At 45.0% G+C, this 19,169-nt stretch overlaps 1 protein-coding gene across 2 annotated transcripts; it reads left to right on the top strand.

Moving 5' to 3' along the window:
- Nucleotides 1-2,232: 2,232 nt before the first annotated feature.
- LOC139334634 (PDZ domain-containing protein 4-like) lies at nt 2,233-19,126 on the top strand. 2 transcript variants are annotated; one of them, XM_070967646.1, is made up of 8 exons: nt 2,233-3,146; nt 10,331-10,384; nt 11,735-12,045; nt 12,195-12,282; nt 12,373-12,471; nt 12,556-12,618; nt 13,146-13,247; nt 15,424-19,126. In XM_070967646.1, the coding sequence occupies exons 1-8, from the start codon at nt 3,087-3,089 to the stop codon at nt 17,440-17,442; spliced, it is 2,796 nt and encodes a 931-aa protein (XP_070823747.1). In that variant the 5' UTR covers nt 2,233-3,086; the 3' UTR covers nt 17,443-19,126. The 2 variants fall into 2 exon arrangements, with proteins under 2 accessions (XP_070823747.1, XP_070823748.1); XM_070967647.1 differs by lacking the exon at nt 10,331-10,384 and having other exon boundaries at nt 2,962-3,146.
- Nucleotides 19,127-19,169: the final 43 nt, after the last annotated feature.

Raw genomic sequence — 19,169 nt, 5'->3', positions numbered from 1 at the left:
TGCAATCATCCTTTTCTTTCTAATAGCGTCTCATAACCACTCAAGGTGATACAGAATTGCTTCCATGCCATGAGATGAATGAACCTATTCCCTGCTTGTCTGCATGTCTTGATAGCGCACTGCATGGATACCTTGATATTTCATTCACTTTTATGTGGCTTTCTTTGGTGGTTATCTCGTCCTGTCCTGCTCAAACAGTATGCAAAGGCTTTCCAGTGCTTGCTCTCTTGCCTGCAGACAAGCAGAGAGAGGCAGGGGAGTGGAGAAAGTAAGGAGGAGGGAGAGGGTAGCAAATGAGGTGTGGGTAAAAATTATAGGGGACGAGAAAAGAGAGCAGTAGCCCAGCCCTGGAAATGGAGAGAGTGATGGTGGGGGAGAGAGTGAGAGAGAGAGAGAAATTATACAGTGTGAAACCCAGACGAATTCAGCTTTACTGGTAGTGCAGCGTGCAGATCAGCAGGCTCCTTCACCGCTGGGGAACAACCGCCTTTTGTGTTCCCCCCGCTGCAGTGGGGGAGTGCATTTACCGTCGCGCCTGAGGGGAGAAGCCAAGAAGTATCCTCCAATCAGCCGTTAGTGATTCCTCTCATCTTGTGAGGCTGCTGATGGTGATTTATCACTGACCTGAGACGGGCGCTGCACTCTGCTCAACACTCACCATGTTTTTTACTCCGTTTCTTAAACACAAACACCCTCCTGTGGATATCCCAAAAGGAATGACCAGAGGACAAAAGGAGGATTAAAATGGACTTACTGACTGCCATTCTTGATTTTCATCTTTTTTTTCCAGCTGCAGACTGAAGATGGACTAACTTTTACATGAGCATTTGAGGACATCATTTTCACTCAGTGCTTTAGCAGAAGAAAATAGGCGTTTTCCAGAATTATTTGTCATTTCATAGCATGTTTTAGTCTGAAAACATGGCAGGCAGGGGCTGATCCTTGACACTCCTCTGCAACAATCATGTAGGAGTGATCCTCAGGTAGACAGAGGTATATGGTGATGGGCAGGAGATGGAGATGGAGAGAGAGGGTGACAGTTGGAGCACACCTGCCTCCTGAGCATGTCTGACACCTCTCTGTAGTTTGATTAGCGCCTGTCCTGCAGAGTTTGACTATCAGGTTGCCTTTGCCCAAGTTATCATGTTCTCACTGAGTGCAAATCGCTTTCCTGTGTGCTTGTGTGTATAAGTATATAACTGTGGGTGTGTGTGCGTGCGGTTTGCCACAGTTTTGGATTACGCAGCCTCTGGAAAGGATACAGGTGTAGTGGAGCCTCGAATGAGGATTAGCAGCTCTTACACCTTGTCGCTGGCAGCACACAGGGCGATGGACCTTTTAGACAAGACTCTCAAGCTACGGCCGCGCTGGCAGTTCTCACTGAAGGATTAAAGATAAAGGCTGAACCGACACAATGAAACTCAGAGTGCAGGGAAGGGTACAGTCGAGAAAGTTAAACTGAGATTTTGTTCCCCTCTTATTCAGGCTATCTTTGAGGGATGCAGACTGAGGCTAATCTTAGAGAAAGGGGGACAATTACAATAATGAAGCCAGAGGGAATGTGTTGAGGAGGCAGTGACTATATACAGTATATGATTAAAAAACTCTGCCTAAATAAATGAAATCACTGGATGTCTAAAAGATAAATATTGATGATATTTGTGATAAACAATCTTCATTTCCCCAATAACCCAGCAAGCACAAAATCCAATTGATCTGTGAATTGGTTTGATATTGATTTCTCTGCACAGTCAGGATAGAGTCTTGTCTGATCTCTGCACAAGAGGTCACTAATTTAATTACAATCCGTCACCGTCGGTCTCACCCTAGAGCTGTCGGCCAGAGTGCTGAGTATGCTGTAGCTTAGGGAATCAATGGTCTAGTACTTGTCATGATATGTGACATCAGATCAGGTAAATACGATGCATCCCGGCCGCAGTCGTCTAACAATCTCACAGTTTCGGCATGTGTTGTTTACATGTCTTGTGTTATTTGGGAAGGCAGTATGAAAAATGATTTCTCCACTGATGGCAGTTCTGTTGACAGTTACAGAAAATCTGGCATCTCGTGAGTGTAGTTAGGCTTGTAGTTGAAAGAAGCGTCTGTCTTGATGCGTGTGCAGATGTGTCTGTTTTTTTGCCCTTCTATCTCTGGCATATGTCTTATCTAAGCTGCACAGCAGGGGCTTAAAGATCCTGGCCAGTGGTCTAATGGGCAGCACCATGCAGCATCCAAGCATCCCCATTTTAAGATAAATTAGGAAATACCTTTAACAATGCATTGATTCTGAAGTGGAGGACTAGAGCAGGGGAAGCGAATCCTGGCTGGGCTCTCAGGGGGAGAAGTTATCGCAACCCTTCAGCAATCCTGGAAAGCAGAGGGTTCGCCAGGCGGGAAGCTCGGTGTGGGAGTGAGGAAAAACAGGACTGAGGCAAGTTGTTTGATAGCTGCATTGTTTGTTTCTACCTTGTTCAAAGAGCATTGCTAAAAGTGCGCTGTTTGGAGGTTTAGTGCTGCGAGTGAAAAAACTCAGGGCTCAGCTGAGAAAACCTGCTCTATACTGCAGTTTTCACCATCAAGTACAAACAAGGCAGAGTACAACAAGTGTACTCTATGATAGCTTTTCACAAGTCACTGGATGAGCATTGATTTGTCTGAAACAACAGCCTGATGTGCATTATTTGAAGGCATAAGCACAAACCAGCAGGACTCCTGAAAACATCTTTTCACTGGATGATCTGCAGCACATGAACTTAAACAAGCATCATTTCAGCCTGCGATGGAGACGGAAACAAACACATGGTCTCGCAGCTCTGAAGCTATCTCCACATTTAAGTTCACTCTGGATTATAACACATGATCTGTGAACAAGAAGAGGAGAACAGTGACACACCCAGTTAAACTGTGCATCCGTCCCCGGCAGGGATGCGTTGTGTGTTTCTCTGAGGAGGAGTAGTGTAATATACCACGACCCTGCGGATGAGGGTGGGGCTCTCCCACTGCCACAGACAAAGACCTTATAAAAGAGAGTAAGACTAAGAACTGGTCAAGTGGTTGCACAGTCCAGCACCGTGTTAAAAGTCACAATGGGGTGCAACATGTGTGTGGTTCAAAAGCCCGAGGAACAATACAGGGTCATGTTCCAGGTGAGCGCTCTGCCCCCCCCCCCCCCCCCCCCATCAGCCTTGTTTTCATTTCTTTCATTCGTCAAGCCAAAGCGTTCCTTTGTGTGTCCTCCGTAAAGTTTCCATTGTTCTTCTGTCCTAACTTGAAACTGCTGATGATCAATCAGAACAGTGATGAAAATGTCATGCCTCCATCTGCAGCAACAGAAGTTATCTGATCTCATTTCATGACAAACCATTCACATCATATCCCTAATAACCAGGCTTGAATTATTAATTTAGCATTTATTTACCACAGTTACTTGTTTTGCTTGAAATGTCAATGATAGCATCACCAGGTAATTCATTTAATTAGCAATAAATGAAGTTCATCAGGTGAATTAAAGCAGTCAATGGATTAAACAGAGCTGCTGGATTTAATATAAGCCCCAGAACATAAGACACATCTCTCCTTTTTGCTTGGTGCTTTTTTTTTTTAATACAAATCAGCCAAGAAAGGGAGCGAGGCTATTAATTGCTGCACTGAAATAGTCATTCAGTGATGATAATACTGATAATTACGATAATTATACTTCACTGTGATTACAATGATTACGATCACAGAGAGCAGAGCTGAATTGCGTAAGACAGAGAGGTACAGTACGCTGGAGAAAGTGGAGTGGTGCAGAGCCACAGAGGCAGCAGGGTGGATGGGTTGTTAAAGCTGGGCTAAAGTGTTATGGGAGAGAGGGGTTGCCACGGTTACAGCCTCAGCACCACCTGCCAACTGGGACCACAGACTGTATGTGAGTAAGCTCATCTGGCTGAGCAGTGCCTAAGGAAGCTCCAGCCCGGCGCCTCGATGATACATCCGGTGACCAAAATAAGCCCCATGCTTACTAAGCATGAAAAATGCTCTGCACTCATGGGCATGCAGCGCAACACTTTTAGTATCTGTGGCACCAGAAGCCTCAGCTGGGTCTCTGTAGCATGTTGGAGTCTGGGTCCCTGCCAGTCATCTGGGCTGCATCTGCTGCCAGAGGCGATGCCAAGAGAGAGGGAAACATGGAGAGAGACCAAGTAGAGGCACGCTAATGAGTCAAGGAGGGACATGGAGTCAAAAAAGGCAAATGAATGAAAATCAGACTGTTTTTCTTTCCCTCAGTATCCTTTTTTTCTGCTGTTTGCCCTTAGATGTCACAAGTAATTGATTTGAGCTCTTCATGGAGCAGGGGCAAATAGAGTCCCTGGGGTAAAGTGCTAGAAAAATGAGGAGCGAGGCGACGCGTGGAGTGTGGGGTGTGATCATAGAACCATAGCAGGGCCGCTGCATTTCATAATCAGTGACCTCACCTAACAGGGGTCAGCAGTAATGACACTGACCACACGCAGGTCAACGTCTTTGAAAGTGGAAATCAAATAATTCCACTGATCTAGCAATTGTGAGGTCAGCTGTTCTCAAAGGTTGCGTCCACAGAAGTCTGTCATCCCAGAAACACTTGCAGCTCTGTCAGACGGAGCACTTGCACGTGGTTTCCGGACGGGTGTGGCGATGAGTGCAGCGAACGGTGATGGCAGGAGATATGTTGCATGATTTGGAGCATGCAGAGGAGCTGTCATGTTCTGTGCAAAGCTATTGCTTGAATGTAGGTAGAGCAGATACTTCGGGGCGGTGGAGCAGCACGTCTGCATATATTGTGGTCTGGTAAGCCTGAAACGACATGGCTGGCTGGGAGCAGAGGAGCATGAGACAGAGAGAACAAACGCAGATGGAGCTCTGAACCACAGCCACAGCCTTCGGCTCTGAGAGGCTGACTACTACATTGCAATGAGAATATATTCAATAAAACCTGAAAGTCTCATATAAGAGGCATGAGCTGATGGTGGTTTAATTGCAAAAGAAGAATAAATGTACAAAGCAAAAGACACAAAACAGTGAAGGCAGCCAAGTAATCACAGACTGCATGCTGTTTTTTTTTCCTCCATAAAATTCAATTATGTTATTACATGTAATGATTACAAACACTGCAATTCTTGCTGTGCAGATGGTTGATTAATCCAAAGATCATGCCAAGCAAAAGATGGAGTTATACGGTATCCAATTGAAAAAAAAAAAAAACATCATAAAAGAGGAAACGTAATTACATTTCACCCTCACATTTCATGGCTTTTCTCTTCAGAGGTTTGCAGCTTTGAGCTGTTTTCCTTAACTAACATGTATAATTACACCTTAAAATTAGATGCAGTCTACTGAGTAATTGTCTTTAGACAATAAATACAGCATTAAACAGCTTGCAGCTACATCAGGCAGGAAAACCAGGCTGTTAAATTTGACTATATCAAAACACTTGCCTCTCCTGCCAAAGGAATAAAATTCATGCATTATACATTGGGCCTCTGCTACACATACGCTGCACACTGGAGGTTGGTACACACCCATTGGCATGTGTCTGATCACTTTCGCCTCCTATAGCCCCAAGTGAAACAGCATATTATTGCTCAGTTAATGAATTACAGACTCAGTTGTCGACTTATGTGCTCATAAACCTTTGCGAGCAAGATGATGCATTTTACGCAGATTGTAAATGTATGTAAAATGCACACACACACACACACACACACACACACACACACACACACACACACACACACACACACACATGCAGTGAACCTCTGCCCTTCAGCCGCTCCCTTCTTTTTCTCTACCCTCGTCCCTGTAAAGCAGGAGTCTGTTTCCGTGGCAACCGGCATCATTAAACAAACGTAATGTGCTTTTATTCACAATGACAAGACGAAACACGCTGACAGGCGCCACAGGCAAACAGAGCAGAATCAATACACACCTAAGACCAGCTGACATTAGCTGAGTAGGTGCGTGGTCGTGTTCATGCCCGCCGCATAGGTGTGTGTGTGAGTACGTGAACATACATCCACACTGGAGGTGGACAAAATAAAAGGAACACCTGACAATTTAATGTGATGTGACGCTAATGTCTCAGCAAACACTGAGCATTACTGTAAGTGTCTCAAAGGCATCATGCAGTGCAGGGCTATTGTATTATTCCATTATACTGTCTGTTATCTTGTCCACGCTCCACTATTTGCCAGTAATACTAACACTACACTTTGCACTTAAAATACTCCCAAATATTACCTTTTTTTATTCCATTATAGCCATCAGTAACACTTCACTTTAATTCCCCCTATTTAGCATTTGCAAGAGGTTAATGAACATGTAATAATAAATCATGTATAACACATTATAAAGTAGTTATAAGCCCATATAAGGACATTTTATGGGTTTGTTAATGTAAGTACTTTCAACAATTATAATATCTATGCAGAATATTAAATATAATTGCAACTGTGTTATATTGCCATTCATTATCTGTTTATATACAAGCATCCAGTCATAGAGGCTTCACAGGAGGCGTTAAAATTGTAGACAATTACAGCAATAAACACTTAAAAAAGACATTATGTCTGCTTACAACAACTTGACTATAGTGTGTTAGAAGCCATTTATTAAAGTTTACACTACTTATAAAAGTGTAAGGCAACATTATGCAATAATTGGTCATTTCAAGCTCCCTGCCTGATGTGGAATTAATCAGCTAGCTGCACGGCTAACTAGCAAACTAGCTATCGTTAGCAGTTAGCAGCTACTTTAGCAACAAGTAAAGCTATCTGTCCACCAGGAAACTCCAGTAATCATGTCTTATGTTTAACTTTATTTAAAACGGTACGGTGTAATTCATGCTGGCTATTTTGAGAACCTGACAGACTGCACGTTGCCTTTTGACGAGTCAGCTTCTTTTTATGTCAAGTGTCCGTCCTTGTGCAGGCTGGTGGAGACGAGACAAAAAAGATGCTGATGGAGAGGATGCCACCCACGTCTCTCATTTAATAGGACATGGAGTGACAGAAAATAGACAGATTTTCTAAATTCAGAATGACATGCTGCTGTTTTACAGACCGTCTTCCACCATAATAGTATTAGAAATATGCCCATGATTTATGTTTTGTTCTGATTCATTTATTGATAAATTCTGTGCATTCATATTTCCACCGAGGCTCATTAGCTTCACCGCCATCATTCCAAAGAATATTTGAGCCGTCTTTTAAATCAATGTCTTCTCACTGTTATCGGGTTATAATAGGCCTACCACTCCCTGCTTGTCCATTTAAATTAGCTCAGTGATATCAAACAACAGGGGTTATAGCCAGAGTAGGTCAACTCCGTCTCCAGATTAATTGATTTTCTGAGGAGGTGACTGCTCCATCCTTCAAAGCGCGGGAGATGAGAAAAATCAATTACCGAACAAGTGGAATTCAGTGCGCAGGGGCATCGGTCATGGAGGAGCTTTTTGCATGAACACGGTGGAAATGCACATAAGGTTTGGGGGGAAAACTCTGTGATGCCGGGATGAAAAGATTCACCATAAGGGCACGTTATCAGATTCAGATTAAGATATGTGGGTTTTTCCACACATTGAAAGCTGTACGTGGGATCACTCTCACTGTCGTTTTCATCTCCTGTTGTACAGCACATGAGATTCAGTTGCTCTTAAATGAGCTTTCAGATAAAAGCTAATTATGCATCAACCACTTAGTAATTTCCCATGAGCCTCCACTGTGCGTGTTTACATACAAGCACTGAACCCAGAGCCAGGTTCGCTCTGTATTTACATTCACCTGGCGATTCCTTGAAAGCTTGTTTTCTTCATTTCTCCTGCATCATTACCCTCTCGTCACCTCCCTTCCTGCTTGCTCCCTCGGCGTCTCTCCTCCTTTGCTTTCCATCTCTACACTTTGAACTCTTTACATCTCTTTCATCTCATCCCCATCCCCACCCTCAGCTCCGCAGCCTCCGCTCACACAACCACCGCCCACCCCCTACTGTGAATTTTGGAGGCTCGCTGTTATTCGGAATTTCAATTCAATATTTAACACAAATGTACAGAATAAGGGTGGAGTGCGGGGATGCGTGCGCACCCGTTGGCTGCATTATTTGCATAGCTTGTGTCGGTTATATGCAGCAGGCATATGTAATGACCTACTAACCCAGAGAGAACAGCACGTGGTGAGAGTGAAACAGATTCACCATCAAGTCAGGGCCAAAATCCGTCCAACACACAACAGCCATTACCCGGCATGAAGCCGTCTTCAAAGCACCTCTCATTGATAATGAATGAGAAATCCCACTCTGCGCACTCTTTCAGCATTCATACCTGTCACTCATGACCACGAGCTGTTTCCTAATAGCCTCTCTCTGATCCTGGAGAGAGGACAATAGATACCTCCTGCCGTTTGGAGAGGAGAAGATCGCGAGGTGAGAGCTGAAATAAAAACGCACTTAGGTGAAAGATGCGTTTTTCTGCAATTTAACAGTGTTCGTTCCTTCATCGCCAACAGGCCACGCAGGGAGGAAGCGTCTTATTTGTCTCCGAGTGAAGAGGCTCATTAAGAGAGACAGCAAGATTTATGAAGGAACATTAGTGTGAGGAAGGACGAACACAGAAAGAAAGAGGCCGGCTGAAATAGATGGAAATAGGGAAGTGTAGCTGTCTCCATCTCCAGGGAAGGGACAGAGCAGACAGAACTGCTGAGGCAGCATAGCATAAGAAAAGCAGTCTGGAGCAAACAGGGAAGAGGAGCACGAGTGGACATGGAGGAAACACAATGGTAAAGGGAGGTGGTGGTGGTGGTGCTCGAGCAGCATTTCAGACAACCAAATCAAAAAAAGGGAGCAGAGGCTGGATGTGGCGAGAAAGTTTTTGTGCTTGGCTGCACAGGGGAACATTGATTTGACATGCAATTACTGGAAGGGGACAAGAGGAGAGTGAGGGAGTGGGAGAATGAAGCAGTGGTGGTAAAGACGTGGAGAGTCGCAGACAGCCAAGGTCGGTGACTGCGTGCAACATGAATGAGACTCCACAAAGGCCGTCTGCTTCAGGAGCTGCCTGCGACTCTCACTCACACAAACATCATCACGTCACCGTCTGTTTCCTGGAATGAAATCAAGGGAATTTGCCTTCATGTATTTGTTTGAAAATGTAGGAACATGATTTCAATTGAAGCGGCTGTATTTAAACACGCTGAATGCTAACATCAGCATGCTATCCTGCTCACAATGGATGCTAATGGATGCTACCATCAAAGTGATTTAGTCTAGTGGCGTGCTAACATTCGCTAATTAGTATAAACACAACTACAGCTGATGGTGATAGAAATGTCATTAGTTTTAGGCCTAAACAACCCACATTTAGAGCTAATCCACCTCCCAGATGTTGAGATATTTCACTGGATAAATGGAGAATTTTGACCTGCCAGTGGTGCCAGAGGAAAAGTCAGTCAGTCAAATCAGATTTTCTTTATATAACCCAGTATCACAGTTTGCCTCGAGGGGCTATGCAGCGCACAGCATCCTCTATCCTTAGACCCTCTGCTCGGATATGGAAAAACTCCCCCAAAAATCCCTTTAACAGGGACTGCCAAAGTCAATAGCAGTCATCGTCCAGGGAACATGAATCTGGGCACCAAATTTCACAGCAGTTTATCCAATAGTTGAGATATTTCCTGTTCCTGTTTCCTTCCCTGAAATTAAACCCCTATTGTTTTGATTCCTTCTTTTTAAATAATTTTAATAAAGTTTAACCATAATTTCTCTCCTTCTCGCTGTATGAAGCGCAGAGATGCGCCTTATGATTCGAAACAGCCCCAAGAGGTCTGGACTCAAGCGCTGATGCAGCTGTGTGACGAGCATTTATTCTGCATATACGAGTTCTATTTAATGAACTGTCAGTGTCCACAAACAGGAGGAAAGAGCTGTGACAAGAAAACGAATGATCAAACGTTGTGTGTATCTCAGCTGTCTCTTATTTCTCCAGCACAAATTACATTCTAATAATTCTCAGTGCAGCTCCCCTTCATCAAAAAAAAAATAAGACAAATTGAACCAGTTTCTCCAGAATATAAATACGTTTGATTATTTAAACATATTTGCAGAGGGGAACCACTTTGAATTCACACAAAAGAAAGATAGCTGTGTTTTGCAGATGAGTGTTCAATGTACTGAGGAAACACTTATTTATCTGTGTGACTGTTTACTTCAATACATGTTTTTGCTCTGGAACTGATTCCCTCCTTTTTGAAAAGGCCTTGTGGTTCTCCAGTCGTTCAGTTAACTCCACACATTCTCCCGCTCTCTTTCTCTCTCTCCACAGAAGGGTCACATAAGCACCATGTTGTGCTCTTTTGAAGCTGATGGTCGATTGAAGGTCTCAGTATTCAGTTTTCTGCTCTGCTGCTCGGTGTGATGTGTTGTCCAAACCTGTTAGATAGAAACCTGTGTGACGCTTACATGTCTGCTGAAGTTCTTCTGTGGACTAACATGAGCCCAGTCCTTGTTTTAGCTGTGCGTAGCTGTAGTTCCCCCTCCCGTTCTCTGTGTTTTTGTGGGGCAGCTTTATCTGTGAGCTAACCTCGTCTGTCTGATAAAGCTGCTGATGTGGGTCTGTCTGTCCTCCTGTTTTCCTCCTTTCCTGTTGTTCATGTAAGCATCTATCTAGTTCATCTGTCCACTATATATAACTGCCCACTTTCCAAGTCTTTGTCTGTCTTTTGTGCATTCTGCAGTTTTTCCTGTCCATTCAATTTTGAGGTTCTTTTACTAGTTCTTAAATGTCTTAACGGCCTTGCACCCTCTTATTTACCTCAACCCTCTCAGACCCTGAGGTCCTCCGGCACCGGCCTTTTATCCATACCAAAAGCCAGAACTAAAACCCACGGTGAGGCGGCATTTAGCCACTATGCCCCACACCTGTGGAACAGCCTGCTGGAGAGCCTCAGGTTTTCAGAGACTGCTGATATTTTTAAGAGAAGGTTAAAGACACACCTTTTTAATCAGGCTTTTAACTGACCTTTAAATTCTCTTACATTCTTATCATTTATCTTATGTTGATGCCTTTTATTTTGCCATTTTATATTTTGTAGTTTTTTATCCTTTTTAATCTACTTTACTTATTATCCTATGTTTTTTTCTTCCTTTAACTGTCTAATTTATTTTACTTATCTTATATCATGCCTTTTACTTTTAACTGCAGGGTTTCCTGTTTCCTCAGGGGGGTCCTCCACACTGGGAGTTGTGTCTGGTCTGCTGTTGGGGGTGCTGGTCCCGTTGCTCCCCACCTTGGTGTGGGGGTCCACCTGTCTGTTGGAGTCGGGGGGGGCCCGGGTGCCAGCACCCCCTGTGGTCATAGTCTGCGACAACTCCTCTCAGTGTGGACGGCCCCAAAGGTGGCGTTTTCCCTGTGCCATGTCCTGTCTCATTTCTGTGTGTGTGTGTGTGTGTGTGTGTGTGTGTGTGTAGTCATGGGTGTGCATATGTTCATAGGGAGGGTGGGAGGGATGGGCTTTCTCTGTTTTTGTTTGTTTTCCTTTATAATGTTTTTAACTGTTGTAAAGCACTTTGTGTTGCATTTCATCGTGTATGATTTGATATGTAGGGAAAACTGGATCACTCGTTTTACACCTGGTTTCTTTATCCCTGCACCACCTTTAATTCTATTTACCCCTCCTCTCACTTTCTCCTCCTCCACCATTTGATCTCGACGATCCATGTTTTCCAGGTGAATGGAAAGGAGCTGTCCCGCCTTTCAGGGGATCCCACCCTGGACATACGGGACCCCTTGCTGTCCAATATACTGAGGCGGGGGACCCGCAGACGGGCAGGGCTAGCGGGAGCCCCTGGAGGGTTAGTGCCAGTGACCATGGGCATGGCCGACTGTGTGGACAGCTGCACTCAAACAGACATCAGCTTCCAGCATATGTTGACTCTGGGCAAGAGCAGCCAGCACCCCTGTGGCGCTCCGCCCCCACCCGATCCTCCACCATCGCCTCCACTACCACCGCTACTGGAGCCATATCTATTCAATGAACTGTGAGTAGTATAATAGGTCTCTGCAGCATGTCCAACTGTCAGACCAGCACTCATCTGCCGTCTTGGTTCTGGTACATGCCTTTCAGTCCACACACGCTTGAAGCGCCCCAATTATTGAAATGTTATGTTGTGAATATTGTCGTTCTCAGCTTTATGGAGCCTGTGTACAATGACCCCGCTGACTACTTCGACATCACTCAGCATGAAGTGGACAGACAGGATGAGCTGGAATATGAGGTGAGAGCCCATTAGCTGCTGCAGCTCGGGTACAGAAAGCTGCCCCGCTGCTCCGTCTGACATCCTCAAACTATTCTCTCACTGCTGCAGGAGGTGGAGCTGTATAAGTCTCGCCAGCAGGATAAACTCGGGCTGACAGTTTGTTACAGAACCGATGATGAGGAGGACCTGGGGATATATGTAGGAGAGGTGAAGATACTGGTAGAAAGCCACGTTTTCAGTAAATCTTTCCCATTTGTTTATGCTGTTAAACAAATTCTTTTTTCCCCTCAGGTGAACCCAAACAGTATCGCTGCAATAGATGGACGCATACGTAAGGGGGACAGAATACTACAGGTACAGGTCTCCTGAAAAGAATACTGTAGCCGGAGTCCATTTATATGCTGTTACTGCATGGATGAAAGCAGTATGATCAACACTACACTTAAACCAACAAAACAAAAAACACTTTTTACACCAATTTTTGAAAATGCATGAAACTGAAGTCTTATATAAAGCCGTATCCACTTTATTTATAGCAGCGTATTTTATTCTAATTTCAACTATTTGTATAAATGTTCTACACGTGTGCAGCAAGACGGGGCTACAACTTACATTTCTTTGTGCAACCGAGTAATAAAGTGACCTTGCTCCCTTGATTCTTGATATTAAATAATAGTGCAGCATTTCTTCTGAATTCTTTCATAAAAGGTTGGATATAATTATTAATGCTATTAAGGTAACGAGAGCCCTTTCTTTCAGCTTCGTCACTCTAAAGAGAAAGTACTTCTTGAATTGAGCAATTTAACTGGATCCAGCCTCGGTGTAAAGGGTCTTTTGTTATCTAACGTTAGCACAATTTTATTCTCCTCTTTCTCTGTCAGATAAACGGAGTGGATATCCAGGACAGAGAGGAGGCGGTAGCTATTCTCACCAGAGAGGACAGCACTAATGTCTCCCTGCTCCTCGCTCGGCCCGAGATAGAGGTGAGGAAATTGGATATGCAGTCTTTGGGCAGTGCTGCAAAGCTGAACACTGACCTAAAAAATGCATTCTTCTCCATTTATCTCCCTCGTTTTGTAGCAAGAAATTAGTGTTTGGGCTTGGGCGTGTAGTGCTCCATGTGGGCGTTTAGTCATGAGGTTGTGAGGGAGATGATACAGTCAGAACAGAAAGAAAAGAAATTAGGACCACGAGAAAGAGCACGCTGCTCTGCTTCGTCCTATCCTGCAAGCTGACGCTGTAAGGAGGCAGAGAAGCAAGGAGGAGCAAAAACATGATGAGAGCACAGATAGCGTGAAGAGGGAGGCTAAGACAAATAGTGCTTGCGCTCACGGTGCTAATGTGGTAGCGCTTTGTCTCCCTCAAGGTCACTCTTCTAGCAGATATGAGGGCATTGTAACACACACCGGAAGCCCCTCAGTAACACACCTCTGCCAAATGACTTGAAAACAAACAACTTGACATGTGTCGACCCAACTAAATTGAATTTCAGCACACGGCATGCTAAAAATGAGCTGCAGATGGAGACAGTGTACGTGAGAGTGGAAAAATCTGTATGCTGGCTGCATTTATACAGAAGTAGCTAGAAGGGCAGATTTAAAAGGCCCTCATTAAAATGGTCGAACACACACACACACACACACACACACACACACACACACACACACATAACCTCTTCTCTGTTTAAATATGTCCTTGTATTGGGAGAGTACCACCTATGAAAGGCTGACAAGATTTATATTGCCAAGGCATCGTCCCACATTAGGATTCAAGCGAGAGAGGGGAGGGCGGCGAATCATCAGAGGAAAATGCACAAGCAGAGATTAAAGCTTGATCTGTTGTCTTTAGGGAGACAGAGAGAGAAGTGAAGGGATTGTCGAAGAATAAGAATGAAGATGAAGATAATCAATACTTTGTCTCGCTGTCTGCACGCAGTTCACACTCGAAGCAAACCAATTAGCCAAGATCAACTGCGCTCTGACGAGTGATTTGCTTACTAATTTAAGTAAGCAAAATCACTCTTTCTCCTCCTCCTCGCATTACGCTTGATCAGCCCTTGATGGGATGCCAATCAAAATGACAAACTGCACAGGTCAGAAACAACAACAGTTCCTCTGAAATATTAAATTTCATTCATTTCTAAAGATTGGATCATTCTGGTTGGACTTTTCACCCTCTAATTCAAAATACCTGGCCATGAGAAATCAATTTCCTTGCTATCAAGTAGCTTTTGTATGAATCTATATACAGTTTACACTGTGGAAAGTATTGATGTTAAACTCTCACACAGCACCGGCTCCACCTAGTGACAGAAAGGTGCACTGCTCTTATATCAGTTCAGAAATGTGCTGCACTCAACATTAAGCTGCTATAATTCATACTTTCATACTACCGATGGATCAAATGATGAGGTTTAATGTGAGAGGGGTCCCTCGTGATGAGCTCTGAGATTTATCAACTGGCTTTAAGGTTTCAGTTCACTCACATCAGCATGACTGAGCAGCAGCAGGCTGCTAAAAGGAGAGTGGTTAATGGAGGACGATGTTATGTTCGGAGCTTTCTCCAGTGGCCCAAAAAAAATCTGTAAATGCAGCTTTAAACGTCCTTTTTTATGTCTTAAAATACTGTTATATTCGTGTAATGATCTAATGCAGCTGAGTTTTAAGACATCTAAAACTATTCTGCCTAATAACAATTTGTTCAAATATATAAAAAAAGGCTTAAAACTTCATTTACTTCTTATACCTCTTTAGGAAATCCTGAATCTATGAATATACCAATACACTTCATTTTAAAAGTTTAACTACTGGATACAAGATATCTACTACTTCACTCAAAGTCCACTCTGTACACCGGAGGCCAGTTGTATTTTGGACCTTGATTGGTTTCTAAAACTTGTGATGCGACAAAAATATCTTGTTCATATTGCACACACAGTTTCTAGTTCCTAGCGTCAAATCGCACCAACATCATTCTGCACAACGAAGGTCACACGTTCAAGTGAAGTACCACATGTTAAACCTTCAGATGTTCAGCAGCAATCTAACACATACTTTTCCTTTGTGTTTCTTTGTCTCTTCAACCATGAACTTTGCGCCTTCACTGCAATGCCATCAACGAAATTCAACACCCTGTGCCTGATACACCTTTACCTGTCAGAACGACAACCAGCTGGACCCTGATGACCTGGACCTGGAGCCACTGGACAATGCTGTTCATCTGCCCTGCGGTCACAGGATGAGGAACAGCGCCTCCATCCTGGGTGCAGGACCAGGCAGTGTCTGTGGTGGGGGTCTGCTAGGCAGCCACAGTCGCTCCATGAACAGGGACTCACCTGATTTGCTCCAGACGGTGCTGAGCAACAGCCAGGAGCTGGACAGTGGCGTGGGCCGTACAGATGAAAGCACACGCTATGAGGAGTCTTCAGAGCACGACCTTCTGGGAGACGACCACACCAGTGCCTCCAATACAAACGCCACTAATACGCCTGGCAGCATGCGCAAGTTTTTGTCCAGCCGAGGGGACACACCACCCCTGCTGCACTCCCAGGACCTCCAGTTCAGCACTGACTCCCTCTTAGGGCTGGACTGTGTTAATGGAGGAGGGCTGGAACAGGTGGAGCGACTGGAGAGGGCCTACATGGCAGATCCTGTGAGGATGATGATGCCTGGGCTGACTGAGGAGGAGTGTGAGAGGTACAAAGAGCTCCTGGAAATCAAATGTTACTATGAGAAAAACAGTAATGATCCGATGCTGCTGGAAGGTCAGGGGCCGGCACAAGAGGAAGGGGGTGTCTCACTGGATGTCAACAGGAATGAGAGCCTGACGCAGCATGAGATGGCCCTCCTGGAAGAGGAACTGCGCCACTTGGAGTTCAAGTGTCGCAACATCTTAAGGGCACAGAAGATGCAGCAGCTGAGGGAGCGTTGCCTGAAGGCTTGGCCTCTGGAGGACAAGAACGGAGCAAGTGCAGGGGCTGGAGTAGGAGCTGGATGCTTGGACATTAGCGGTACTTTGGTCAGTGAGGAGTCGTGTCACCATGCTCTGTCTGATATCAATGAACTCCCAGAGAGGGAGCGCTCAGATAAAGACAGCACGAGTGCCTACAACACCGGAGGGGAAAGTTGCAGGAGCACCCCTCTGGTCAATGAACAGTACCCTTCACCCTCTACACAGAGCCTGGAGGGAGGGGAGCCTCTTGTCCCTGCAGGTATGCAGCTTCCAACCCCCAACAGGCAGAGAGAGAGAGGAACCAGAGCCGAAAGAGGGGAGAGGGCACAAGCCAACCTCAACCAACCCTGCTCTCCCCACACTCAAAGGAGAGGAGCTGAAGCTAAGACGTCCAGCCCCGGAACAAAGATCAGATCCCTGTCCCGGGATGCAGGAACCAGACGGGGCTCAGACGGTGGGGTGAGACGTAACCCCAAAGAGAGGACTGGGGGATGCAGTGCAGAGAACAGCCCTTACCTGTCCCGCCGTCACACTGAAACAAAGCCGCCTCAGCGCTACCTGAGCTGCATGCAGCTGAGGTCTCCCTCCGCCTCGGAGCGGCTCAGTGGACTCAGAGAGGGCAGTGCAGAGACTGGGGGTGATGCGAGCCCGATGAGCTTGGGTAGTACATGTCAAGATGTTGCCATAGTTCCAGGTTCTGTACCTTTACCCTTATCCCCTCCACTGCTGCCTGCCTCCCCTCGTATGGAGTGGAAGGTGAAGATCCGCAGTGATGGCTCACGCTACGTGGCCAAACGGCCCGTGAGGGATCGCCTCCTGAAAGCACGTGCCATGAAGATCAGGGAGGAGCGCAGTGGCATGACGACAGATGACGACGCCGTGAGTGAAATGAAGATGGGCCGTTACTGGAGCAAAGAGGAGCGCAAGCAGCAGCTGCTGAAGGCCCGAGAGCAGCGGCGGCGCAGGGAGTTCATGATGCAGAGCCGCCTTGACTGTTTGAGAGAGCGTGAAAGGGAGCAAGGCAGCAGTGGTGGAGGACAGCAGGGGATGACAAACCAGCAGGAAGCCACCTCTATCCTTGAGCTGTGCCACCGCAGGAGCTTAAAGAAGCGAAGTCGCAGAATCCTGGACAACTGGATCACTATACAGGAGCTGCTGGCCCATGGGACCAGGTCTGCTGATGGGAAGAAAATCTATAACCCCCTGCTGTCTGTCACCACCGTCTGAGAGGAGGCAGAGTTAGACAGTGCCAAAGTGTTTTGAAAGGGCCTATAATATGAACACAAGCTGCTTCGGTACACCTTGGTACAAATATTTGTCTGCAGGGACGCAGCAGCAATCTGAAATGATGATGCCAACACAAAGTAGCAAACCCAAGGCTGCAACCTAAAATGTTTAGACCGGAGAAAAGCACATGACTGAGACTGCCAGGGCCAGAAACCGGCAACACACACATTACAATACTGTCGAACTGAAGCCGCATTCCAGAAATGCATTCCTTGATCACAAATGAAGGCATAAATTTGACAAACATACTCCATTTCTAAGACTGTATCCCGCTTCAGTGCTGTCTGGTTGAATGGAGCAGTGAGAGAAACGCTTTCCAGACGTTTTTATGACGCTTTACCTCTCACATTGTGAAGAGTGTGATTCTTTTATCTCACACAGAAACCTGTACCAGCTTGTCAGATTTGAAATCTGAACATCACAGTCAAAGCACAAGACAAAAACAGGAGAGAGCAGGGCGGACAGACTTACAGCACAGATTAGATAGAGTCTTAAATAAAGGAGAGATGGTGTTAGAGATGGCGCCACCTGCTGTTGGCAGGCAGTGCACATCTTAAAAGGGAATTTGTACAAGCCTCTACATATTTAGGAATGGCAGAATAGGGGAAAATCAAAAGTGGGTCTAAGCACCATACAGCTGTGAAAGCATCAACGAAAAGCCACTCCTGTGCCATAAAACTGTATGTTTAATGTCCATGAAGGACTTCTGATTAAGGCCATTTTCAAAAGAACATTTTGTGCCGGTTAGTGTAGTTATGACATTTTTTTTCCATGTACCAACGCTCCTTTGTTTTTACTACAGGAAACGCAACGTCGTCGTCACACCACAGACGTTTTTTGATAACGAGGAGCTGAGCGGTGCCTTCCTTTCAGGCAGACTTGACTGTATAGCACAATTTTCAAAGCGATAGAAAAAAAGAAATGCTGTAGCTGAGAGGGTAAACACTGAAGCACAGAGAAACTGACAGGCTTACTGTTTTTTAAAGAAGCACACACTGTGTCATACAAAAGCACACGAAACATTTGATATTGCATATTTGCCATTTAAATGGATGAAACACTATCAAATCCCTTTTCCTCTATTTGTCCTTGCTTTTACCAGACCAGTAAGCTTTGGTTAGTATGCAATATAATTTATTTCAGTGTTGACTGTGAACAAGGCTATTTTCATCGCAAAGGATTATTCTTGTTGTCAGTTGGGTCTGCAGCTCCATCAACTGTGATTTTTTCTGTTTCCTGTCATTTCTGTCAGACGTGTTGTTCTCAAACTTGAGGTTTTTAATTCTGTGCTCTCAGAAAAAGCCTCTGGGTAATTCATCAGCAAACGCCTCCGAATGATAGCCAAGAATGGGGTGAGTCATTTGTAAAACCATATTATCAAATGCTGATTTTTCACTTGGCTTACATGCATGTTTAATATTAAGACAAATGTTTTTTTTTTTCATGTATGTAAAAACTGAAAGCCTTTAACATGCTGTATTTGTGGATGTGTCTTTCTATGAACTTGCTTAAAATTCTAGCATAGAAGAAGAAAACATGGTGTACTTGAATGTTCGGTATTGTGACGTCCCATGTCTGTCATTTCACAGTGAAAGCTTTTCTAAATAAATGCTGTGATCATGAGAACGAGCTTGGTGCTACGTGACTGCTGCTGTTTAACGGAGAGA

Source organism: Chaetodon trifascialis, chromosome 8 (genome assembly GCF_039877785.1).
Source record: "Chaetodon trifascialis isolate fChaTrf1 chromosome 8, fChaTrf1.hap1, whole genome shotgun sequence".
Taxonomy (NCBI): Eukaryota; Metazoa; Chordata; class Actinopteri; order Chaetodontiformes; family Chaetodontidae; genus Chaetodon; species Chaetodon trifascialis.
The sequence above is the reverse complement of the archived record's forward strand: the minus strand, read 5'-3'. Positions and strand labels throughout refer to the sequence as shown.

Bases quoted from the DNA above. Each gene is read 5' to 3' on its own strand.
- LOC139334634 (XM_070967646.1), top strand. From the start codon at position 3,087: ATGGGGTGCAACATGTGTGTGGTTCAAAAGCCCGAGGAACAATACAGG. The intron at 12,046-12,194 runs GTGAGTAGTATA...TGTCGTTCTCAG, and splicing joins CCATATCTATTCAATGAACT to CTTTATGGAGCCTGTGTACA. The intron at 12,619-13,145 runs GTACAGGTCTCC...TTTCTCTGTCAG, and splicing joins AGGGGGACAGAATACTACAG to ATAAACGGAGTGGATATCCA.